The sequence below is a fragment of the Jaculus jaculus genome, chromosome 4 (assembly GCF_020740685.1).
Source record: "Jaculus jaculus isolate mJacJac1 chromosome 4, mJacJac1.mat.Y.cur, whole genome shotgun sequence".
Lineage (NCBI taxonomy): Eukaryota > Metazoa > Chordata > Mammalia > Rodentia > Dipodidae > Jaculus > Jaculus jaculus.
Genome location: NC_059105.1, coordinates 148,484,501 through 148,510,856, shown reverse-complemented (window position 1 = coordinate 148,510,856; position 26,356 = coordinate 148,484,501). Strand labels below are relative to the sequence as shown.

At 39.7% G+C, this 26,356-nt stretch overlaps 1 protein-coding gene across 2 annotated transcripts in view; it reads right to left on the bottom strand.

Moving 5' to 3' along the window:
* Positions 1–25,683, bottom strand: part of Arl13b (ADP ribosylation factor like GTPase 13B) — a 70,505-nt gene extending 44,822 nt beyond the window's left edge. For both annotated transcript variants that reach the window (XM_004663306.3, XM_045147824.1), the window contains exons 1-3: positions 25,533–25,683; positions 9,681–9,751; positions 2,992–3,241 (exon numbers count right to left, since the gene is read on the bottom strand). In XM_004663306.3, coding sequence (XP_004663363.2) covers positions 2,992–3,241; positions 9,681–9,751; positions 25,533–25,591 — 380 coding nt within the window. In that variant the 5' untranslated portion in view covers positions 25,592–25,683. The remainder of the gene's footprint in view (positions 1–2,991; positions 3,242–9,680; positions 9,752–25,532) is intronic.
* Positions 25,684–26,356: the final 673 nt, after the last annotated feature.

The window sequence follows — 26,356 nt, the reverse complement described above, 5'->3', positions numbered from 1 at the left end:
CTATATGGGGAAAATTTCACAGCATTTCTGGCTTCACCCTTAAAAATTTTAAGAGATCTGAGCTAATGCTGATGCAGGTGGCCCATAGCTGCATCTTGCTACCTACTACCACTTCCAAGCAGTTTTTCTTTGTCAGTTTTTAAAAGGAATGAGATGGGAAGAGGAAGGGTGAGGCATGAAGGATGAGAACAGTCTAAAGGTAAGTCAACAGCATAAGTTAATGACACTAATGATAATAGTAACAGCACAGTAGATTGTATGGAAAGGAAAAGAAGCTTAGGCCAAAGGGTCTTGGAAAGCCAGGGAGTACAAGTCTCAGAGGATGATGTTAACACCTCAGGGGACTAAAGTCTCTATTGAGTGCACTGACTGGTTACGTGGGCAAATACTTATGGGGCTCCAGTATACTTTAAAAAAAAAAAAATACCCAAATCAAATTCTCCTAGTTATTATATAAAGCCCTAACTTGGAAAAAGCACATTCAACTCAATTTCGAATAATTGTAGTAGGATAATCCACAGACCTCTTAACTTCTCCTGGACACTTGTAATAAAGAATATATTGCTCAAAGAAATTGCTATATCATTATGACACTGTCAGAAGGTGAATCAAGTGAACACATAAAGATTGGGAACAAAATTTCCATACTGACAAAGTCTTAATAAAAACATGGTTATTAGGTGGGCATGGTGGAAAGGCTTTTAACCCCAGCACTGAGGAGGCTGAGGTAGATAGATCACTGTGAGTTCAAGGCTAGCCTGGGCTACAGAGTGAGTTCCAAATCAGCCTGGGCTAGTGAAACACTACCTTGAAAAATAAGAATAACAAGAAAAAAAGCCTGGTTATTGTTCCTCATGTGGAAACTCACTGTCACCATCATAAATTCCTTCTGGAATAAGGATCAGCCACTCAGAAAAATGCACAGGCACTAAAAATGGTACTTGTGAGTCCAGAAGACCCTAGGGTGTAGCAGATCCCATGGTCAAGTAGCCATAAGAAACTCTTTTATACTAAAGTGCTCATAAAACCTATTAAGATCAAATCAGAAATTCTGTTTTCTCCCCAGAGAGAAGCCTCTATATTTATACTTATAAGTATCCAATTTGTGACAGCTAACCAAAAATTAAATTACATCAGAACTCGTTTGAAAAGAAGTATGTAATAAGAAAGTGTCATTATTCCAATAATACAATTGGGCTAATGTGACTAATTGTTATTATACTAAAAAGGCATTTTAGCCTGTGGCTCCAGAGTTACAGTGGATAAAAGTATGAAAAGATTCAACCCTTCTCTAAAAAGGATAGGGGAAGAATTCTTTCTCTCTCCGAGAAAAACTTTCAAAACTTATTGAGAGACAGGAGTCTATGCCAGGTGTGGTGGCATACACCTTTAATCCTAGCACTCAGGAGGCAGAGGTAGGAGGGCTGCCATGAGACTACATAGTGAGTTCCAAGTCAGCCTGGACTAGATGGAAACCCTAACTCGAAAACCCAAAAGAAACAGAAGTCTAGAAAGAGCATCTGCCTTACAGCATGGATGTAAACTAGGACAGATGAAAATTTCAGTAGATTAAGATATTCAATATATCTCCCAGTTCAGCTTACTTCAATGTAATGCAAGTAGCAAAATAGTAGATGCTTAATAAGTGTTTGTGATTAATACAAAAGAATAAATAAAAGGCTAATGATGACACCATCATGGCTGTATACACACTATACACATAACTTGAAAAAATAAGTAAGAAAATATCTGGTTAAAATGCAAGTACATAAATGATCAACACTCATTAATTTTCATCACTGTAGAGTATTCTGATTTTGTTTAGACATGTATAGATACCACTTTAGCCTATAGATTTCAAGTTCACCTTTCATATATATCTCTACTAATGTCTTACTTCAAACCCAATAAACGACTTGATTATATAGACCAAGTAGCATCCATAAGTAAATGTTTAAACATTTAACAGTGTAAGCTTTAACAACAAATGACCCTCCTAAAAGTTTTAACTTTTATAATCAATTCTTCCAAATTGTTTCATTTTAAAAACCTCCATTTACTACTAAGGACCACTGAGAAACTCTACTCAATGTTTTTTTCATCTAAGATAGGTTGATTTTTTTTCTACATCTTTAATAAAGAATTGTTAGAATAAGGGGAAAGTGACAAAAACTGATAAAGGCAAATAGTTAATTTCAAGTTAAAGAGCAATTTAAATAAATAAAAGCAAATAAACTCACTTTGTGGAGTCTCATAGTTACAGCACCACCTGGTGTTTGCCTTGCATAAATGCTGTGAATACACACGCAATGTGGAAGGCTGAAGGAACCAATGTGTCTTCAAAAAAATTTACCATTTACTTAACTGTCAAACTAGACTATACTCCAAGAAAAAGGACAATGGCAAAATGTAAGCTATTAAAACAAGAATCTGGACCTAGCAGCACATACCTATAATCCTACAGTCAGGAAGGTAAGGTAAATTGACCAAGAGTTCAAGGCCAGGCCAGGCTACATAACAAGACATAGTCTCAAAATCTAAGGGCTGGAGGTATAGCTCAGTGTTGGAGCATTTATCTACCATGTTTATAGCACTGGATTTAATCCTCAAAAACAACAAAAGGCAGGGAGGAAGGGAAGGAAGGAAGAGAGAGAAATAAGGGAAGGCAAGGGAAGTGAAAAAGAAAAGAAAAAACAGCAAGAGGGAAAATTGGAATATATTAGAAATACAATACAATGTTGGTCATCAAATAAACAAAAACTTTATATATGAATACCCAAGAAATCTAATTATAAGGCTTTCTCATAACATAACCTCAACTCACCCGCAAGAACAGTATGCAAGGACTCAAAACATTAGCAACTCACAGGGAACTGCATATATTTTGTTATAATAGTAAATGTCAATGTTAGTTTATTCAATATCTTGTAACAGGCCCATTTATTGATTGGTTAATGCTACTGTGCTTGTGATAACACTAATATTACTTACACCAATATAGGCTTTCCTGATATCCTAGGATGTCTTAGCACTTCAGACATTGTCTCTTTTGTCTCTTCCATCCTTTCTTCATCACTGGAATCCACAACAAATATTACCCCATAGGACTCAGCATAGTAATTCTTCCAAATTCCCCGGATTCGTTTTCCACCTCCCAAGTCAAAGATGGTAACGTCAAACTTTCCTTGTCTAAGGTCAATTTTAGAAAATCCAACAGTAGGAGCTACATCTTCAGGTTGCTCTGTTTCAAATGACACAAAAGAAACAATCTTTAGACCTTAATAACATTAGTGAAACTCTACAACTTAAATGGCATAAGAGTTATTCATCATATGATAAGACAAAAGAAGTATCATGTGCAATACATAATATACCCAAGCATCCAGGCTCGAGGACAGCTGTACACTATAAAATATACAACTAGTTCTATCAAAGCAGATAAAAAATTATTGTTTTCTAATCTGCTATCATATTAGTAACTAACATGTAATAGTACTTAATAATTATATGTTGAAAAACTGAGTCAACTCTTGCCTGTAAGGCTATTTACTATCCAGCCTGCAAATTTCAACAACACACCATCCCAGAAGTCTATTACAACATCTATAGAGTGATAAGTAAAGACAGAAATACTGAAATAACAAAAGAATTTAGAAGAATTAAAAATGAAAGAAACTACCAAGAGTAAGACAATTCCTTTTCACCAGATAAATTAAAGCTACAGTTAGAATAAAGAGACTTTTGAAGGTACCCTTAAAACATAATTGAACTCTACTACTTCTAGAGGGAAATCTTAAGGATGTCCCAATAAATTTGAGAGGGACAACACAAAGAAGGTTCAGGATGTATAGGAATATTACTGCCAAGGAGTGACAATGATTCTAACAGGCTTTTAAAAAAGACCTCCAAAAATCAACAAAGATAAGTGCCTTAACCACTAAGCCATCTCACCATCCCTGGATCATATTCTTTTTTTTTATTTTTTATTTTCACAATTTTTATTAACATTTTCCATAATTATAAAAAATATCCCATGGTAATACCTCTCCCCCCCCCCGCACTTTCCCCTTTGAAATTCCATTCTTCATCATATTACCTCACCATCTCAATCATTGTACTTACATATATACAATACCATGGATCAAATTCTTAACACTTGTTTTCTTTTTGAGACAAGATCTTCCATGCAGCTGAGGTGGGCCTCAGGCTTGTGATCCTCTGCCTCAGCTTTCTGAGTGCTGGAATTACAGGCATGTGTTATCACGCCTGGCAAATTAAGTGAATACAAGCTGAACCCAGACTGAAAGGGTTCTGAATACAGAGAATGGGAGCCACTGAGGGTATGTGACAGTCAATGATACAACTTAGGTGACCACAGGAGTGCTCTATTGACAGAGAATGAGTGAGAGGCCATTTCTCCAAAAGATATGAAAGTGAAAACAAAGGAAAAGAGAGAACTCATAACAGATTAATAGAACCTGTTAATTCAACCTATAGCTATAAGAGCATATGGACCTGCTGACTGATTCACTGTTACAGAGAAAAGCTCAAATTTCATGTCTGTCTCTTCCACTCCATCAATAGAATCTACTATCAATCTCAGTCCATGGGACTTTGCTTAAGAGCCTTATGGTTACAATAGTAGCCAAACGCCATAGGAGGCTTTTAAGATTTTAAATTATGTTAAAATAATTAAAACAAGATTCATTTCTTTAGCTATACCAGCTATATTTCAAGTTTTCAAAAGTCAAATGTGGTTAGTGGCCCATTCTACCAGACAGGGCCAGTGTAGGTCATTCTTATCACTACAGAAAATTCTATGAAACAAAAATGGTTTATAGAGTCTGACTCACACATTTCATAAAACATAGGATGCCAAAGATAAATTAAATCTGAAAGGCATTTACTAGACTTAGCTGTAAGTGAGAAACAGATTCACAAGATACCACTTCCCTTTTAGCAAGCACTTTGGGGCAATTTATACAAAGCCAGAGAAAGTTAACTGCTATTACAAGTCAAAGTTTTGTTAATCCCTTCATTATCCAGAAAGACAAAGGCAAGATTAGACCTAATGGAAGCAACAGAATTTTTCAGAAATAGGGCCACAAGGGTATTTGAAAATGTGGAAGTAATCATGGCCAGAAAATAGGCAGTTTTCTTTAAAAATGAACTGAGAAAAGTTCCCAGAAAATCAATGAAAACAAACCTACTAGGCTGGTACATACTACATGGAACTAACATGCACCAAATGTCTAAAATAAACAAAAGAATTTTGCTAGTCATTAGGGTATAAAGATAAAATATGACTGCCATTCTCAAAGAAAATACACTGCAAAACCAAGAGGCAAAATACTAATGGGAATAACACAGAATTTGCCTGTGTTATAAAAAGCCGAGAGGATAATGAGAGGGATGTCATGAGGAAGATGATAAAAATGAAGGGGCAGCGAGACAGTCCAGAAAGGCTTCACAAAACTGGAGTGTGAAAGCTGTATTAAACAGTGAAGGTCGGGCTGGAGAGATGGCTTAGCGGTTAAGCGCTTGCCTGTGAAGCCTAAGGACCCCGGTTCGAGGCTCGGTTCCCCAGGTCCCACGTTAGCCAGATGCACAAGGGGGCGCACGCGTCTGGAGTTCGGTTGCAGAGGCTGGAAGCCCTGGCGTGCCCATTCTCTCTCTCCCTCTATCTGTCTTTCTCTCTGTGTCTGTCGCTCTCAAATAAATAAATTTAAAATAAATAAATAAATAAATAAACAGTGAAGGTAGAACAACATTTGAAGCAAGGGAACAATGTAAGCAGAGATAGAATGGTAGCAATACTCCCAGTAAATTAATTCATATTAAGAAATGTTTTTAAGGACGGTCTGCAAGACATAGCTTAGAGATAAGACCACTTATATATATATAGCATGTGAGAGGCTGTAAATTCAATCCACAACATTCCCAATAAAAGAAGAAAAGGAGGAAGAAAAAGAAACTCACGGTACCACAAACCTGCAATCCTAGCACTAGGAGGATGAGAGAAAAGGCTGATGATTTTCAGGCTCACCTGGCTGCACAGTGCAACACTATGTCAAAGAAAAACTAATTGATTTCCAGGTTATATGATAGAGACAGGAAGCAATCCAAGTCCCCTTGACTTCAAAACCTCTATTACTGAAATCAGATCTTCAGGACCTGAACTCTCTTCCTTCTGACTCATATTCCACATTTATGTTTCAAGGTAACACTAAATGTTCAAGCATAATTTCCCCCCATAAAACTTTTTCTGATGATTCCTTCCTACTTCCAGCACCAGTTTCACTCTCCATCATAATATCTCATTTTCTAGATGATTTTCTTAACAGCCTATGCTTTTGCATGAAGTGGAACTGTACCTTTGTATCCATAACACACAGCACAAGTGGTTCAATAACTACAACACAACTACTAAAGACAGCAGAAACTACTGCTAATACACCCAACTTTCTTTCTGTCCTTCCATATGTCCGTCTATCTTTACCATATATTGATTCAGTACCTATTGTAAATGTGTCATGGATACTGAGAAATGTCTCTTATGACATGAGATAAAATGGAAATGCATAATCAATAAATATATACTAGGTATCTATTGCATGCTACACCTCTTCAAAACTCAAGAAATACAAAGATTAATATGTCCTATCTTTTGGTCTACAGAGCTCTTAGTCTATTGGATTTATAATCTGAAACAACAAATATAGTGAATAAAGTGCTAATATTCAACAAAGTTAGAGATTAGTCCACAGAAAGTAAAAACTTTGCACCCCAATAGCTTTCTATTAGGAAACACCAAGAGATACTCAGATTCCTGGATTTGTTTGTTTGTTTATGTTTTTATGACTGTTTAGGAAAGACTACAATTCGCAGCTTGAATGTCAGTTAGTATCCAAGAGAGGAGATTCTACTTAATCTATTAAATCTTTACCTGCTAAAATCCTTAACAAATGCCGTGGAAGTAAGTGGGCAAACCCTAATACGTACGGCTAACTTCCATTAGTGTAAATACTCCCATTGTGGCTTATCCCAAGTTAATACTAGGTACTACTGAGATTCCTGAACACAGATAAACCTACAAACTAGGCTCTTGCTCCTGACAAGAGCCAGCACACAGAAGCAAAGTGAGGGCCACAATAGCACTGCTTTTGTCACCAGCATGAAAGCTAAAGTGACAGCTTCAAGCCTCCCCTTCCACTTTACCTCTTCCTTCCAACTAAAATACTGTTGTAGAGAGCTATCTGAGGCCATATAAGTATGGGAACACAAGGAATGGCAACCGATAGGATAAAGAGCTAAACTCCTAACATCCTGGCATGTCACACTGTGCTAACTACTTTTGCCTGGGCTAGTACTACAAAGAAACAAACTTCAATCTCATCAAAGCTAGAGCCACTTGGCAAGAACCTGTCTCAAGCATGCAAAGAAATGAGAAGGATTCACTTGGGGCACCTCAGGCAGTTCTATGTATAAGTGGAATCTTAAAATCCGAAGAATAAATAGGTGATAAAGAGTGAAAAAGTTTGAACAGCAAAGGAGAACTCAACTGGATAGCACTTTTGTTCAGGTATCTCAGCTGGTGCTTGTACCTTGCATCCAGCTCCATATAGGGTCTGGAGAGTTGAACTTGGGCTGGCATACTTGCCAGCACCTTTTAGTTTATTACGTGATACCCTGGGTATTTTCTAGAGTCTACTGGATATTTGGAGTTTAGCATAGAAGTGTAAAGGCCTAACAGAAAGAGGATGCTCTACATCCACACAACAAATTAGATGGTCAGATTCTAAGGCTTTCACAGAATATAAGGGAAGAAATTGAGATCAGGAGTCAAAGCTGAAAAGTCAAATCTACCTTGCCCCCTATTTTTGTAGGGCCTACAAGCTGAGAATGTGATATATTTATACATATTTGTTGTTTTTGTTTTTGTTTTTGGTTTTGTTTATCAAGGTAGAGTTTCACTCGAACTCAGGATGACCTGGAATTCACTATGTCATCTCAGGCTGGCCTCAAACTCATGGCGATCCTCCTACCTCTGCCTCTGGAATGCTGGGATTGAAGACGTGTGCCACCATGCCCAGCTTTGTGTTCTATATTTTTAAATTCCTGGTAATGTAAAACAGTATTGTACAACATGAGAAAATTACATGAAATTCAAATCTCCGTGTCTTTGGAATATAGCTCATTTGTTTACAGATTGGCTTGGCTACTTTCATACAGTAGTGTCAGAGCTGTGTAGTGGGGAAAGACCTAAGTCTTAAGAAGTAAGAGTTCTAGCCTCCAATACCTCATCACTGAAGCAGACCAAAAATGAACCCAACATGGCTCAGGGAAATTTTGCGGAAGAGGGGGCAGAAAGAATGTCAGAGCCACATGTTGGGTCATGATATGCGGAGACATTTATCTTACCAATAACTGTGGGCTAACTCCACAATAAACAACCTATATACCTCAACAAGGAGGGGCCGAGGGGAGGAGGTAGGTCACGGATGAGCCTAATAATGGTACCAAACTGACTGTATTTACTGAATACAAAACTAATTAATAAAAAAAATTTTTAAAAAATAAGTAAGAGTTCTAAAGCCTAGAAAGTAGTGATGACTTTAGAATACATGGACATAATTTACATCTAATGTTTCATAGTAGAATGTGTGGTGACTAAATGTTTTCATTCAGCAGAAAGTTTTGAAAGATATTACTAAATAAAAGCCCTCCGACGAGTACTGTGAGCTCTCTTGTCTCAATCATCAGTTCTCAGGAACACACACATTTTGGGCTTTTCTCCCAAGTCATACTCTTAAAGATGCCTGGTTGGTGATATATTTCCATGCAGAAACACTCACTGCCACCTGCACTACTACATTTAGATTAGCATGAAACAACAAAATACAAGCACTAATAATGCATATAATACAAGGCCCCTTAATGGCAGGAGTAAGATCTTCAACGTAACTTTCTAAGGCCTAGAGAAACAGGTCGGTGTATCTGTGAAGAAGTGGCTACCTTAAACAAAAACAGTACTTGTCTCCACCAAGAACACCCATTCCATTCTAAAGCTGTCTTCCAGTAAATAACTTACACCTCACAGTGTTATACCAATATGTCATGTTTTTGGCATTTAAATCTGTGCTACCACATAGACAAGTTTTACAAAAAGTTTCAGAGGCCCCAAAAAAAGAAAGAAAGAAAGAAAAGAAAGATGCGCTTGAGAGCAGCTGGCTGGAGGAAATGACCATCTACCTAGCTGGGTCCTCAGTCTTAGAAACAGTCCTCAAAGAGATGGCATGCCTGGTCACCATTAAACACTGCTAGAAGAGCTCAGGCTAGATTCTCATGTTTGTCTCTCTTAATACTCAGAGCCTTTTCAACTTGAACAACTCACTGCAGGAAAGCCCACTTCCCACTGAGGCTGAATGTGGCCATGACATGCTTTCTTTCCTTTTTTACTGTTTTCCTTCCTACTGTCTAGGACACAGATAAATCCCTAAGTACCTCTGACTCTGAACAAAGCTGAAAGACGGCAACAAGCCTTTGTCACCAAGCTGGAGCCTGTGCATATTGTGCACAAGTATAATAAGAATGTACCCAATAAACAAAGCAATTAGACATAAGTGAACAACTGAGAATAAGTTAAGTCTTCATAAAGCACGCATATATTTTTCACTTACCTCCTTGGATTCCCTTTGCTGTGGCTGTTTTACCAGCATTATCAAGTCCTACCATCACAAGTGTCACCTTTCTGGAAATAAGAATTAAAGTCACTTTGTTAATTTAGTATTGGGAGAAATAAAACTAAATGTATTCATTCAAGCAGGATTTAAGAAGCATCTTCTATATACAAGACAATCCACTAGATGCTGGGCGGTACAATGATGAATGAAATAAAGGTTCAAAATCAAAATTCTTCAAACTACCTTTAAATTGACATCTTTTTGTTTTGGAAGCAAACTAAAATTGTATAATACATACTCTAAATGATTAAGAAGGAATACAGGAAAGAGATAAAAGGGAATTAGAAAGATGGTACCTAACCTTGAGAGACTAGTCATTACTAAAGACAAAATTTTCTAGTTAAATAAATCAAGTATTATAATAAATTTGTCTTACGGAAAGATATAAAGAAAGAATTCTTTTTTAAAAAACATACGTGTGAGTCTTTGACTGGGCAGATGACAAAATGGTTAAAGACGCTTGCTTGCAAAGCCCAAAGGCAGGAGTTTGATTACTCAAAATGCACCAAGTGGTGCATGCATCTGGAATTTATTCAAAACAACAGAAGGCCCTGGAGCATGCTCATACACAGTGTCCCTGTCTCTGTCTCTCTCTCTCAAATAAATAAATTAAAATTTTTTAAAAGTTATGTATATCTGTATGTACGTGTATGATGTGTTGAGTGCGTATGGGCATGTGCGTGCCACACTGCAGGTTTGGAGGAGCGATGACACCCTGGAGAGGGGGTTCTCATCCTCCTAGCTTGAGACGATGTCTCTCCTTTGTTGCTATTTTCTCTGTTTCTGTTGCTTTGCTTTGTGTGTGCCAATCTTGCTGTCCCACAAGATTCCAGATTCCCTTGGCTCTGTCTCCCACTGACTTACATGTGTTGAGGTCACAGACACCTGCACCACTTTGCATCTGGCTTCATGCAGGCTTGTCAGCACCTTTAACTGCTAAGGCATCTTTCCAGCCCAAAAAGGAATTCTTGCTTGATGCTAAGCTCGGCTCTGCCTTTAGAAATGCAACACTTTACCAAATATAAATTTTAAATGCAATATAATAACATGACTATTGACTTAACTGTTAATATTTTGAAAGAGTCTTCCTAAAATTATGAAGCTTGAAATTTTTCTGTTGAAATAGCAAAACTGCACAGAGTAAAAAAGAAAATTCTATTCCAGTTTTACATCAAGAAATGTAAACCCAGATAGTTAAACAATTTGGCCAAGGTCACACAATGACTCACTCACCAAGTCAGAAGCAGACTTTAAGTTCTAGGACGTTCTTAAACCTGAGAATGGTAAATACATGTCCTATTTAGACCCACCTGCTCCGGACTAAGCTTTACACAAAACAGAAGGTGAAAATAGTCTTCTATCATGGATTTGAGAAGGAAAACCACTGGGGGTATACACAGCTGCCATGTTAAGACCACAGGACAGGACAGGATAAGGAAGGCATATCAGAGGGACCAACTCTCCCTATGGCCCCAGAACAGGGGCTAAGCACTAAGGAACCTTGTTAAATGCTATCAAATATTTCTAAGTGCTGCTGAAAACGTTAGCTTTTTATTGAGTTTTAAGTCTCTATTGTGAGTCTCTCAAGAGTGAACCTGCCAAGAGCAGGCCAAATGGATAAACTTTAAATAGATAAACTCCCCATTTTTCCTGGCAACCCAGAGCAGGAAATGTCAAGGAAGCAGGCCCTTCTCTGGCAACTGACAGCCTGCCTTCCTGACAGTCTGTCTGCCCAGTCTCTGAGAACACCGTAGCTCCAACCTGCTTCCGGAGGTCCTGCTGCGTCACAGCTGCTGCAGGACGCCTGCACCTAGGTAGCATTCCAGGCCACACAGGCTCAGTGAACTTGAGGTGACAGCACTCTCTGTAAGAGCCAAAGGCCCTCTGCCTGGGGTCACGGTAACTGCTGTTGGGGGCTATGGATACTCAGACCCAAGGTTGGATCGAACTCAGAAATTCCTGCAACTACTGTTGCCAGCTGCTAAGAGCTGAAATTGACACTAGTACCTGGTGACAAGCTCCTGGCAATCAACCCTCAGGGCAACAGCCCTTCAATTTGAGAACCTAGAACCTTAGGTGTCTGACTTCTAGATCCTGGGCCCATAAGCCCCTAGATGTCAGGATGTGACACTAGAAGCCCCTGCGTCTACCAGTCCATATGCACTGGGCACTCACGGGCCAGGTCTCCCAGCACTAGAACCACCTACTCATGAATTCTAACTGAATATACCAAAGGGCCCCAGCCTTTACTGATCCGCACTGCTAGGTATGCTGATTTCTCACTGGTATTCACCTCAAGGAGGGTTAAACACAAGACTTAAGAGGCAGTAGAAGATGATCCTTTTCTTTTTCCTTATGCCTGTCTGCCTCCCCAGCATAGGGATTAAAGGCATATGCCATCACACCTGTCATTTTATATAGGAGCTGAGGATCTTAACTCGGTCCTTCTGCTTGTGCAGTGAGCACTTTACCCACTGAGCCACCTCCTCACTCTTCTGCATTTTCAACATGGCTACTATTTCAATTCTGCAGTGCGGTGGATCAAGCTCACACTCTATCCATGCTGATCAAGCACTCTAACACTGAGCTACAACCTTACCCCTGAACACTACTTTTTTAAAGCTACCCAAGATTTCATCTTTCTTTTTTATTTGGGGAAGGGAGGTTGAGGCAGGGTTTTGCTCTAGTCCAGGCTGACCTGGAACTTACTCTGTAGCTCCAGACGGTCCTCAAACTCATGAATATCGTCCTCCCTCTGCCTTCCAAGTGACAGGATTGAGATGTGTGCCACCATGTCTAGCCAAAGATTATATCTTTTACCTTAACAACTTGCCTAAGAAAGAAAGACAGAGAGAGAGAGGTGGGGGGGGGGAGGGAGGTAAAGAGGGAGAGAGGGAAGGAAGGAGAAAGGAAGACAGGGAGGGAGGGAGAGAGAGGAAGGGAGGTAAAGAGGGAGAGAGGGAGGAAGGGAGAAAGGGAGACAGGTAGGGAGGGGGAGGGAGGGAGGGAGGGAAGGGGGGCCAGCCAGCCAGGTGTGGTTTTTTTTTAATGGTTTTTCGAGATAGGATATTGCTGTAATAATATAGTCTCGGGATGGCTTCAAACACAAGGCGATCCTCCTCCCTCTGCCTTCCAAGTGCTGGGATTAAAGGTATGCACCACCACGCCCTGCACATACACCTTTTTTAATCCCAGCACTTGGGAGTCAGAGGGAGGATTACCTTGAGTTCGAAGCCACCCTCAGACTATATAGTGAATTCCAGGCAGCCTGGGCTACAGCAATACCCTACCTCAGGTGGGGAGGGGGATGGATATTCAGTTCAAAACAAGCCAAAATGTCCATCACAGAAGAAAAATATTTAGCAAATTTTAATGCTAAGATTAGCACAAAGGAGGTTTCTTCAAATTTCTACCTTTATTTATTTGAGAAAAACACAGAGACACACACACAGTGAGTATGGGCACACAGGAACCAGCTACTATGGCAAACAAATTCCCGACACATATGCCACTTTGTGCATCCAGCCTTAAGTGGGTACTAGGGAACTGAACCTGGGCTGTCAGGCTTTGTAACCAAGGGTCTAGAATCACTGAATCATCTCTGTAGCTGTCAATTTCTACATGCAATGAATTAAACTTTAAGATATAACATATGTTTGAACAGAGGCTTTAAAATAGTTGAGGTAATTAAAGTCATGGTGAAAAATACTGTTAGCATCTGTGGTAGTTTGAATAGATGCCCCCCAATAAATTCAGTGTTTTTTATTAGTTTGTAGTTTGTATCTGTAGCCACCTGGCTGGAAGAGGTGTCACTGAACAAATCTTAAGTGTGGTGTTGGGTTTGAAATTCCAATGTAAAGATATGCAAAGTCCTTAGTTCTTCCTGAAGTGTGCTGTGTGGCTTTTGGCTTTTGGACTTGTGGCTCTCTCTCTCTGCTTGGACCTATGAAAGCAGGGCCAGCTTCTTCTGCCATTAGGGAACTTCCCCTGTATCTGTAACCTTCAATAAATCCCTTCCGTCATAACTGTGCCTTCATAACTGTACCTGGTCTGGAAGTTCATCTCAGTGAACCTGAAGCTGTCTGCTACAGCATCAAATAAGTCACAGCAGAATTAACTCTGATGCCTGATAATTTATACTTTCTGAATACGTATTCTATGTAACTTTTTAAATCCAGATACATAACCTACTTAACACATATTAAAATTTGCATGTCATTATAGTGTTTAAAAACATGGTAAAAAAAAATCACTGAGGACAGTCTGGCCATGGTCCTAACATGGCAACAGAGTGATGAAAGGTTGTTTTTACCCTTATGATTACTGATCCAATAAACAGCCCTTCAGATAGCATAAAGAACTGCTATGTTTATAGATTCTAGAAAAACTGATACTAGCAATATGATCAATCATTTTGTCACCTGTTCACTCAGTAATTCAATAAAGGCACATTAAGCATTATGGAGACAGAAATGCCTCAGACATGATTTCCATCCCAAAGTGCTCATGTGCCAATGAGAATGATTAAAGCATAAATATTAATACAACATGCACTATGACAGCTCAAAAATATCCACCTACTTCTTTTGTAATTCTCCAAGTACTAATACAAGCTGTGCTTTTAATATAACCTGAGTTATCTAATTTAAACCTTAGATATTTTACTTTTTCATCAATTCATTTGAGTTTTCTGTACTCATCTCTGTAACCTAAATAAAGGAGAGAAATGAATAAGGAAATCAAATGCCTACTTTGAAAGAACAGAAAAAAGGTAAGGGTAAAAGAAAGGAATAGTAAAAAGAAAAGGGAGAGCAGGGAGGGCAGACAGACATCCAGACATCATTTAGCCCATACACATGGAAAGTTCTTAAATAAGGCTATGTCTGAGCTAAGTTTGTTGTTGTTGCTATTTGAGGCAGTCTCGCTCTAGCCTAGGCTGTTCTGGAACTTACTATGTAGTGTCAGGTTGGCCTCAAACTCTCAACAGTCCTCCTACCTCTGCTGGGATTAAAGGTGTGCTCCACTGGCTAAGCTAAATTTTTGAGGTCAGTAATCTGCCAAAAAAGAAAAGGGTAAAAACAGGAGGAAGAGAAAGGAATTTCAGGTGGGTAACACTTTGTGACATGCTACTGTCTTATAGTTAATAACCCCTTAGAATACATCTTTGCCTGGGAAATGGCTTAGCCATTTATGTGCTTGCCTGTGAAGCCTAAGAACCCAGGTTCAATTATCCAGGTCCCATGTAAGCCAGATGCACAAGGTGGCATATGCATCTGGAGCTCATTTGCAGTGGCTAGAGGTCCTGGTATGCCCATTCTCTCCCCCCCCTTCTCTCTCTCTCTCCGTCTCAAATTAAAAAAATAAATTAAAAAAAGATTATTTAAAAAAAAAAGAGTACAGGCTGGAGAGATGGCTTAGCAGTTAAGCACTTGCCTGTGAAGCCTAAGGACCCCGGTTCAAGGCTCGACTCCCCAGGACCCACGTTAGCCAGATGCACAAGGGGGTGCACATGTCTAGAGTTTGTTTGCAGTGGCTGGAGGCCCTGACACACCCATTCTCACTCTCATTTCCCTCTTTCTCTCTCTGTCACTCTCAAATAAATAAATAAGAATAAAAAAAAATTTTTTAAGTACAACTTTATTTAACAACTTTAAAAGAAGAACCAAATCACAACTCAACCCAAAGATATCCTGAGGCAAAGGGAATGTGTATTATCAAGTACGTAATAATGTGAACTTCTAGGAGTTGAATGTGGTAACATCTCTCTTATTATGACAATCCCTAAGTCTAATTGCACACCTAAATAAAAAGGAAATAAGGAAAGAGCTTAGTAAGATTTACAATATGTTTGTTCTAAGAAACATAATAGGGGTTGCAAAGCATGCTCACATATAGCCACACACTTGTTACAGAGACCTGGGTTCAAGTCTTAAATTTACAAATTCCAAGATGTATAACTTCTCAAAATTTCATCAGTTAAATGCAATAATAGCAATACTCACTCCAAATGGTTAAGGTGAAAAATGAGACAATGGAAGTAATATAGAGAATGTCTGTGACACATAGGGTAGTGTTCCAACTAGCAGCTAGCTTATTACAATACAAAGTACTGACAGGGACTCTACAAGAAGAGGATAGAGAGGTATGCTAGGACAAGACTCCAGGAGATGATCAAGAAGTTCAGCTTTGGACATGTTTTCACTATTTAAGTCTGAAGCTACTGGAGAGATTTGGACAGACATATGAATTGTGGAAGTAAGTTAATACCATCATAACACATGAAACAGCCAGGAAATGCACAGAAGGAAGAACAGTGAGACAAGAGAAGAGAATTCCAAATCCATTTAAAGCAAACTTTAGGGGGAGGGAGGGAATTACCATGGGATATTTTTTTATAATCATGGAAAATGCTAATAAAAATTAAAAAAAAAAAAAGAAAACTTCAACTTGTGATCAGAAAAAAAGGGAGATTAAAAAAAGAAATGGAGGGCTGGAGAGGTGGCTTAGCAGTTAAGGTACTTCCCTGTGAAGACTAAAGACCCAGGTTTGATTCCCCAGTACTCATGTAAAGCCATATGCATAAAGTGATGCATGTGTCTGGAGCTCATGTGCAGTGGCTAGAGGCACTGGTGGGCCTATTATCTCTCTCAAATAAACAATATATAAAATATTTAATGGAAAGAAACAGTATTGCCAGAAACAATTTCCAGAGGGTGATAGATGAATAATATCAAATACTATGAAATTTTGTACAAAGATTGAACTGGGTCACCGGGAGAAGTAATACATGCCTGTAGTGCCAGCACTGGAGAGACCCAGGCAGGAAGTTTATACTTAGGCAGGCTGGGCTCCACAGTGAGACCTAACCATAGAAGGAAAGAAGGGAGAAAAGGAAGGAGAGAGGGAAAGAAGAAAGGAGGAAGAAGACAGAAAGAGGAAATGAAAAGAAAGTATCTTGTTACTAATTACTCAAGTACCTCAGAATCAGATTATCTCAGCTCATCTCCATCCTGAAATAACTAATGCCTTGAATTTAAATAGCATCCCTTGATAGTTGAAAGGTATTTCATTGCTGTCCTCAAGGTACTCAAGACTAACTATTAGTAGGAAGTTAGTCTACATTAGTTTCCAAGAGAAGCTTAGTACAGTAACAATAGATACTATTATTTTATAGAGTACCTTGGATCATTCTGTTCATCTTAAGATTCATTCACATTTACATGCATATACTAAATTAAGAATCTGGGAGAGAAGCTGCTTTTCAACAAAGATAATTTGAAATTTTTCTCTATACCTAGACCAATATTGGTAGTTACCTCTTATTGCTGGGACAAAACACCAGATCAGAAGCAATTATGGAAGGAAGAGGTTTATTTGATCATACAGTTTTGAGGGAAGCTTCTTCATGGTAGGGAATGCACAGCAGGAGCAAACAGCTGGGTAACCCACCTCCTCATCAGCAGGGAGGAAGGAGAAAAAGTAATCTTGCTAGCACTGGCAAACTGGGCTAGACCATAAAAACCTTCAACATACCTCCTTGTGGTGGTTTGAATAGAATAGATGGCCCCCAATATATTCAGTTGTTTGTTTGTAGTGTGCATCTGCTGGCTGCAAGGCTGGAGGCAAGGTCATTGGGTGGATCTCAAGTTGTGGTGGTGGGTTTCCGATTTCAATCTAAATATGCAGTGTGCCTAGCTACAGTTCCTGAAGTATGCTGTGTGGCTTTTGCCTTTTGGCTGGTGCTCCTCTCTCTGTGCTTGGGCCTGTGAAGGCAGGCCAGCTTCTTCTGCCATTATGGAACTTCCCCTGGATCTGTAAGCTTCAATAAATCCCTTCCGCCATAACTGTGCCTGGTCTGAAAGTTCATCTCAGTGAACCTGAAGCTGTCTGCTATACTCCTCTAGCAAGTTTCCACCACCCAGAGGATCCACCAGCTGGGGATTAAGTATGAGCTCTGAGGGGCATTTGCTTTCAAACCACCACAACCCATCACAGTCACACCTTAGGTCTTGCATCTAGAAGGATGATTGCCTACCAACTGGTACATTAAGTTTGACCGTGGTATTTTCAACTTTAAAGTATACAATAAAGTTTAAACTTGGCAACTTCCTTTCAGCCATTCCCCAGCACATGAACATTCTAGAGATCTCCTGCCTGCGCTGTGCAGCTTTCACAAGTCTCCTCTATGAGAACTTGTCTTAACTCTGTAGAACCACTGTCAGATGTGCTGGCACAGGGTAGGCATCTTCACTAAACCAAAAAGAATACTTTTTGGTGCCTTCTTATTGAGGAAAAACCTAAGTAAATTTACAGCATATAATTTTAAGTCAAGACAGTACTGTAATGAACTTAATTCCTATAAATCTTAAAAAAATAGTTCATTATTATCTTTATATATCAAGTTGGCTGAAATTTTCTGAAAAAGATTATATGCTCATGGATTCAATTTAATTATTAGCAGAAAGATGTTAAAATTAAAATAATTCTTAGGAAGAAAGTGAAAGGTAGGGATTAAGAGACCAAAGGTCTGTTTTATGAGATTTTAGCTATTTGCCTCACCAAGTGAAGACTTTTTATGTCTAGGCACTAACCCTTGATGTTACTCCAATCAATGTAATAGCTAACAGACCGCAAAATAGAGTACATGAGACCTTTATCTCAGGAACCAGCTCATAAATATACAATTAATACATCAGAAATATAAGTGCCATAATACTGGAGAGTACCAAATTTAGAAAATAATTAAATTTTGTATCTTTAGAATGCCATTATTTCAATTTTTGATGTTGTTTTTTGAAGTAGGGTTTCACTCTAGCCCAGGCTGACCTGGAATTCACCATGTAGTTTCAGGGTGGCCTTGAACTCACAGCTATCCTCCTACCTCTGCCTCCCAAGTGCTGGGATTAAAGGCATGCACCACCACATCCAGCTTATTTCAATATTTTGAACATACAGAAGTCTAAGCTTCCTCAACTATCAACTTAGAATGATAAATAAAAATTGTTTCTAGCTTTAAGAATATCATGCACAGCAAAATAAAACATTTTATTAGAAACATTAAAATCAAAGTGAAATACTATGTAAGTATACTATTTCCTAACATTTTAATTCTAATTTCAGGGCCTAGCCTAATACTATATCAAATCAGTATCTAAATTAACTAAACACTAACAATTTGTAGCCGGACAAAAACAGAGGTTATATCCTGACTTTGAAGCCAATCAAGTCAAATTCTTAGAAGTTTTAAACAAGAGTAGGGCTATGGATAGTGCTATATGAATTTAGCATATGGAAGGCATGAGGCGCCATTCTCAGAATTACAATATAAATTTAAACGCATATACATCTCTGTATAGAAGAGGGTAAGAAGAATATCTCCAGTTCTAGAATTTTATCTATAATTCTAACATGTTTCCTAAGCATACAAACACTAAAGAAGTAAGAGAATGTAAGCCAGTCCAGTTCAGCATACAGCAATTTGATAATCCTTACTAATCTGTATGTATACCTTAATCAGGATATTAATAACCCAGCAACTTCTAGAAATGGTCTACATTTAGTTACATACTTGTAGACCAAACAAAGCGGTAATAGGAGGCTAGCCTCACGCTGTGAAAAACATCATAACAGAAATCATACACCACATCCCAGAGTGCTTTACGCCTGGCTTAAATTCTATTTATTTATTTATTTTTAATGATCCGTTCCTGAAATCATGCTCATGGGAAACAATATTTCTTCAGACAGATACAATGATCTTCTAAACTCTGCTTTCTCTTTCCTGTCCTGGTAACTAAAAAAATCTGACCCCAATTAAGGTAAGAAAGAGTTTGACACATACAAAATGAAGGCGAAGTGCTGAGTGTGGAGGCACATGCCTTTAATCCCAGCACGTGGGAAGCAGAGACAGGAGGATTGCTGTGAGACTGAGGCTAGCCTGAGATTACAGAATGAGTACCAGGTCAGCCTGAACTAGAGTGAGACCCGGGCTCAAAAAAAAAATAAATAAATAAATAAATAAATCAATAAATAAAGGCACAGATGCCATGGTTTATCTTATTGTTAGCTACACACTGAGCATCTTTAGGCCCAAATAAAAGGTCAGTACACTTGAGTAAGAGCAGCCTTTAAGTTCTTATTAAGAAAGACACCATGGGCTAGAGAGATGAAAGGATATGATAGAAATAGTAAATGTTGGGCTGGAGTGATGGCTTAACTGTTAAGGTACTTACCTGCAAAGCCTAAGGACCCAGGTTTGATTCCCCAGTGCCCACATAAGCCAGATGCACAGGTGGTGCCTGCATCTGAAGATCGTTTGCAGTGGCTGGAGACCCTGGCATGCCCATTCTCTATCTTTCTATCTGCCTCTTTTTCTCTTTCTCAAATTAAATAAACAATAAAAATATATAACTAAAAAAGAAATAGTAAAGGTAGTTGGGATCCTACATTTGATTCTGGACCTCTCCACTAAGAAAGGGTGGGGATGGAGACAATTAGTCAAAAAAATCCCTGGACTCAGAATACAGCAGTTTACAGTATCATATTAAAGTTAGTATTTTAGTGCTAATAACTGTACAATGTCTCAAAATAAAAACTATTATTATATATGGAGCAAGTCACTATCTGTGAGTCCAGTACTGTGTCAATTCAAGATAATTAACATAACTTGAAAGCCTAGGTTCAGGTTCTGACTTGTAGGCAACAAGAGCAAGTACAGTTTAAAATTGGCTGGGTCCTGAATTACCCATATCCTGTCCCACGCTGGTGACTTAACATTTAACCTCTGACTCCTGCCTTTTCCCAATCAGCCAGATGGAATCCCTGAGTCCAGTCTCTCAAATAATACACTTAATGAAGCTGGAGTACAGCTCAGGGCTGAGTACTTGCCTGGCCATGAGTTCCATCCCCAACACCACATATAGAAAAAAATAAATAAATAACTCAAACAGTGACCATCTAAGTGAAAAGGGGTGAGTGAATATGAACAACTAAGAAATGTCTGAACAAATTTTGTATATTAAAAATCCTCACCTCTTTGGCTTACATTTTCAGAAAATATATGAAGAGAATCTTAATGTGCAGTGGTTAACTAAAATTTAAACATGAAAATACACAGGTGGGTATACTGGCACACACCTTTAATCCCAGAACTCATTTGGAAGGCTGAGGTCAGAAGACTGCCATGAGTTTGTGGCCATTCTGGGCTACAGAGTAAGTTCCAGGTCAGCCTGGGCTTACAGTGAGACTCTGCTTCAAACAGCAACAAATAAGAAAATTTGTCTTAAAAAAGTACAAATCGGGCTATGAAGCTAAATATAGAGTTCTCAAAGGAAGAAATACGAATGGCATATAAGCATCTAAAAAAATGTTCTACATCACTAGTCATCAGAGAAATGCAGATTAAAACTCCATTGAGATTCCACCTCACTCCTGTCAGATTGGCTACCATCATGAAAACAAATGATCATAAATGTTGGTGAGGATATGGAAAAAGAGGAACCCTTCTACACTATTGGTGGGAATGCAATTTGGTCCAGCCATTGTGGAAATCAGTGTGGAGGTTCCTAAAACAGCTAAAGATTGATCTACCATATGACCCAGCTATAGCACTCCTAGGCATATATCCTAAGGACTCATCTCATTTCCTTAGAAGTACGTGCTCAACCATGTTTATTGCCGCTTAGTTCATAATAGCTGGGAAATGGAACCAGCCTAGATGTTCCTCAACTGAAGAGTGGACAATGAAGATATGGCACATTTATACAATGGAGTTCTACTCAGCAGTAAAGAAAAATGAAGTTATGAAATTTGCAGAAAAATTGATGGATCTGGAAAGAATTATACTAAGTGAGGTAACCCAGGCCCAGAAAGCCAAGCACCACATGTTCTCCCTCATATGTGGATCCTACCTACAGATGATTGGGCTTCTGCGTGAGAAGGAAAAAATTCAGTAGCATAGGCCAGTAAGTTAAAAAGGAGATATAAAGGGAAGAGAAAGGAAGGGAGGAGGGTACTTAATTGGTTAGTTGGTATTGTATATATGTAAGTACAGTGATTGAGATGGGGAGGGGATATGATGGAGAATGGAATTTCAAAGGGGAAAGTGGGGGGGTATTACCATGGGATATTCTTTATAATCATGGAAAATGTTAATAAAAATTGAGAAAAAAATAAAAATAAAAAAGTACAAATCACAAAAGCACATTTTATTTTATTTTTTTCTTTTCTGAAGCAGAGTCTCACTCTAGACCAGGCTGAACTGGAACTCGCTCTGCAGTCCAGGCTAACGTTAACTCACAGGGATCCTCCTATCTCAGCCTCCTGAGTACTTGAATTAAAAGTATGAGTGAGCCACCATGCCTGACAAAATTTTATATTTTTAAAATTAGTTAACTTGCCTCTCATTTATTCCAGTCAAATGGACAGAACCTCTTACTAATATTATGTGCATAGGATGGTCACCATTGAAGGGTGATCATACTATATATAATACTAAGTAAATACATATTCAGCCTCCATTATGAACTAGGCATTAGACTTAAATGCTTGGTATAATCCAACTTAGTTTCAATATGTTTACAGTTCATGCTACTCAACACTGAAAAATGTTTACTAAGTCCTTTATATTAAGAGATACTCTAGCAAGATGCAACAGAAAGATAATACAAGCCTCATACTAATGTAAGTTTTCTAGTGACCTTGATTTTTTAAAAAATGTGAAAATGAGATGGGGAGATGGCTTAGGGGATAACAGACTTGCCATGAAAGGATGCGCAAGAGAGTACAGATTCTCAGCACCCATGTAAACGCTGGGTAGACTACCTAGAATCCCAGCAAGGACTCAGCATCTAACGACAGGGAATCTTGTACAGGTAAGCTGGCTACCTATACTAACTGAGTCAGTGAGCTGTGGGCTCAGAGAGAAACCTTGCCTCAGTCAATAAAGTAGAGAGTGATTGAGAAAGACACTGACAACAACCTCTAGCCTCCACACATAGGTGAACATACACACACACATGTGTGCACACAAGTGAACATGCACATGCATGCACACCACACACATATACACAAACACAAAAAGTGAAAATTATGAAAAGGATAAAATTATTTTAAAATGTTAGTTAACTCAGTATATGCAAAAGTTATTTCAGGGCTGGAAAGATGGTTTAGTGGTTAAGGTGCTTGCTTGCTAAGCCTAAGGCCCCAGGTTCAATTACCCATTAACCACGGTAAGCCAGATGCACAAGGTGGCACGTGTCTAGAGTTCATTTGCAGTGTTTGGAGGCCTTGGTGAGCGCATTCATGTGCTCTCTCTCTCTCTCAAATAAGTATCTTTTAAAAAAATTAAGTTATTTCAACATGTAACCGAGTTTTAAAAGACTGATGGGATTAAAGGCAGATTAAAGTGGATTGCCATGAGTTCAAGGCCAACCTAAGACTACATAATGAATTTCAGGTCAGCCTGGGCTAGAATGAAATCCTACCTCAAAGCAAACAAACAAACAAAATACTGATGGTACCTTTTGTGAAAAATTTTTCAAAATTTACTATGGATCATATATACTCATAGCATCTCAGTTTGAATAACTACGTTATAAGACTCAACAGCGGCTTATAGCTAGTTTCTATCCAACTATCTCAGTTGGATATTCTATCCAACTGTGGGCAACACAGATCAAAACACTGCTTACTGAAGAGCAGCTATATTTTAACTCTGCTTTACTAATAACATTCAGTTATCTCTTCTTCCTGAAAATAGTACATCCTTCTTTGAATTCTCTCTTTTCTGTAAACAAAACCATAACAGATACTAAAAGAAAACTAAGAATAATGAATGAAATTAAAAACGACTTCAGATTGTAAGCTGCTTGAGTGTTTTTAATTGAAAAGGGCATATGCTATAATGCCTTCATAAAAATTAAATATATGGGTAGGGGAGATGGCTCAGTAAAGCGCATGGTGTGCAAGCATGAGAACCCGAGTTCCTAGCTCCCACATAAAAGGCTGGGGCCTATAGGGGACACTTGTAATCCCAGCACACCTGCTGTGAGAAGGGAGGTGGAGACAGGACTATCTGCTGGAAGCTCCTGGGTCAGCTAACCTGGAGACAACAAACCATGCCTCAAATGAAGTAGAAGGCAAGGACCAACATCTACAAGTTGTCTTCTGATCTCCAAATGTGGGCCATGGCAGGCACACCCAGTCACACATATGAACAGGAACGCGCACAACTAACATTCACACATCATACACACACACAAACACACACACACACACACACACACACACACACTTAAAAAAAGAGTTCAAAAATAAAATACATTTTTAAAAAGGAAAGTTGGGCTGGAGAGATGGCTGAGTGTAAATTAAGGCACTTGCCTGTAAAGCCACAACACACAGGTTCAACTCCCCATGACCTACTAAGTCAGATGCACAAGGTGGTGCATGCATTTGGGGTTTGTCTACAGTAGCTGGAGGCCCTGGTGTGCCCATTCTCTCTCTCTCTTCACTCTCTCTAATAAATAAATAAATAAATAAATAAATAAATAAATAAATAAATAATTTACGGGCTGGAGAGATGGTTTAGCAGTTAAGGCATTTGCCTGCAAAGCCAAAGGATCTCAGTTCGACTCTCCAGGACCCACATAAGCCAGATGCACAAGGAGGTGCATGCATCTGGAGTTCATTTGCAGGGACTGGAGACCCTAGCAAGCCCATTCTTTCCCCCACCCAGATAAATAAATAAATATATATTTTTTAAGTTTTGCTGTTTTTCACACTTGGCCTAATTCCAAAAGTGAAACTGTAAAAGTCAACCTTACCAAAGGCTAACAAACTCAAGAGTTTGGGCCTTTCTGTTTTAGAAGCATCATGTTCACTGAGTCCTTGCTAACAGAGCTGGGTTCATGTTATTTTGTTGACATTCACTGAGAAGACAACATGCACTGAAGTCAAATGCCCTAAATATTAACACATCTAACATGACAAAATGAAATATGAAGCAGAATTTTCAATTAGAAGGTTCTGCTAGAATTCATGCAAAAAATGTAACTAGGAAAAACATTGCCTACAACGCCTGTTAGGCACAGATATTATCCAAGACATTTAATACATTAGGAAGACAAGCCAAAATTGTTGACTCATATAATTAGTACGTAGTGAAGCCAGATTTCAAGCTCAATTACTAAAGCAAAACAGTGTGTAGGGCTGGAAAGATGGCTTAGCGGTTAAGACGTTTGCCTGCAAAGCCAAAGGACCTTGGTTCAATTCCCCAGAACCCACGTGAGCCAGTGAAGCACTTGTCTGGAGTTCATTTGCAGGGGCTGGAGGCCCTGGCGTGCCCATTCTCCCTCTTTCTTTCTCTTTCTCTCTCTCTCTTCCTCTCTAATAAATAAAATATTTTTTAAGAAGACTGTGTATGTGTGTGTGTAAGAAAGAAAGTGACAGAATGAATGAGCTGAAATGGAATGTGTGCATGTTAAGAAAACTATTTCACGACTCTTATCTCTAAAACTTCTCCCATTACAAGTTTTTGAAGAAAAACACAAGGCATTATTAACACCCCCACCCCGTACACATCCAGAACTTTTTAAGAAATTCAAACCAATTTATCGATAAGCACCGCTGACCAGAAAAGTCAAGGAGACACCAACGGCTCCCCCTCTACCCTCTTCCTCCAGGGCCCGTCCAGACGCCGGGCAGGGCGGCCTCCCCTGGGACCGCGGCTCGGCGATGCCCATGCCGGCGACGCCCACCCTCGACCCCGCGCGGGACGGCCGCCTCACGCACCTGACCGGCTCGCGCCACCGCCTGAACAAGTTGCAGCAGTTGGCCATGAGAGTCAACATGCCAGGTCGCTCGGCCCGCCACCGCCCATCGGAGCCCGCAGCGGGGATGCGCCGCTCTCCCCGGAGTGATAGCGGGCGCCCGCCTCCGCCACGCGACCCCGAGGGGGCAAGCCAGGAGCACCGGCTGGCAGGCGGGCGAAGGCCACCGATGCGAGGGCCGAGGCCCTGCTGCCCGCGTCGGCCCGCGCGCCGCCCCCCCGCCCGGGACGGGCCCACCGCAGGCGCAGACTCGCCGCGACCACAGCGGACTGGAACGACGAAAACCCCCGCGTCGACGTGCTGACGTTCCTCCGTGGCTCGGAAGACCCGCCCCTCAAGACCCGCCCACAGCGATATTGTCCAATCATCTTCTGAGAAACTGTGTTCGAGGCTTCTGAGTGGCTGGAGGAGCCTGGCTGCCCGCCCCCCTCTAGAGGAGTGGAAAGAGGAAGTGGGCGTGGTCTAGGTGCCGGAGGCGGAGCTCGGGGAAGAGGGCTACCGTAACTAGGCAACCCCAGCGTCCGGAGATCAGCCAAGGGCTCCGGGAGAAATCTCGCACTGCGCTATCTTTGTACCCAACCACGGTGTGTTGCTGCCAAGGGTGCTGCTGGGTGTAGCTCCTCTCCGTCTCCAAGAGCTCTAACATCCAGCGCTCTGAAGTCTTTCTGTGCGGGCTTTTGTTGTGTTTGGCTTTGTTTTGTTTGTTTTGTTGTGTTTGTCTTTGTTTTGCTGTGCTGTTTGTGCGGTAGGGATGGTGATCCTCTTGAGATTTAGGACAAGGCTGGC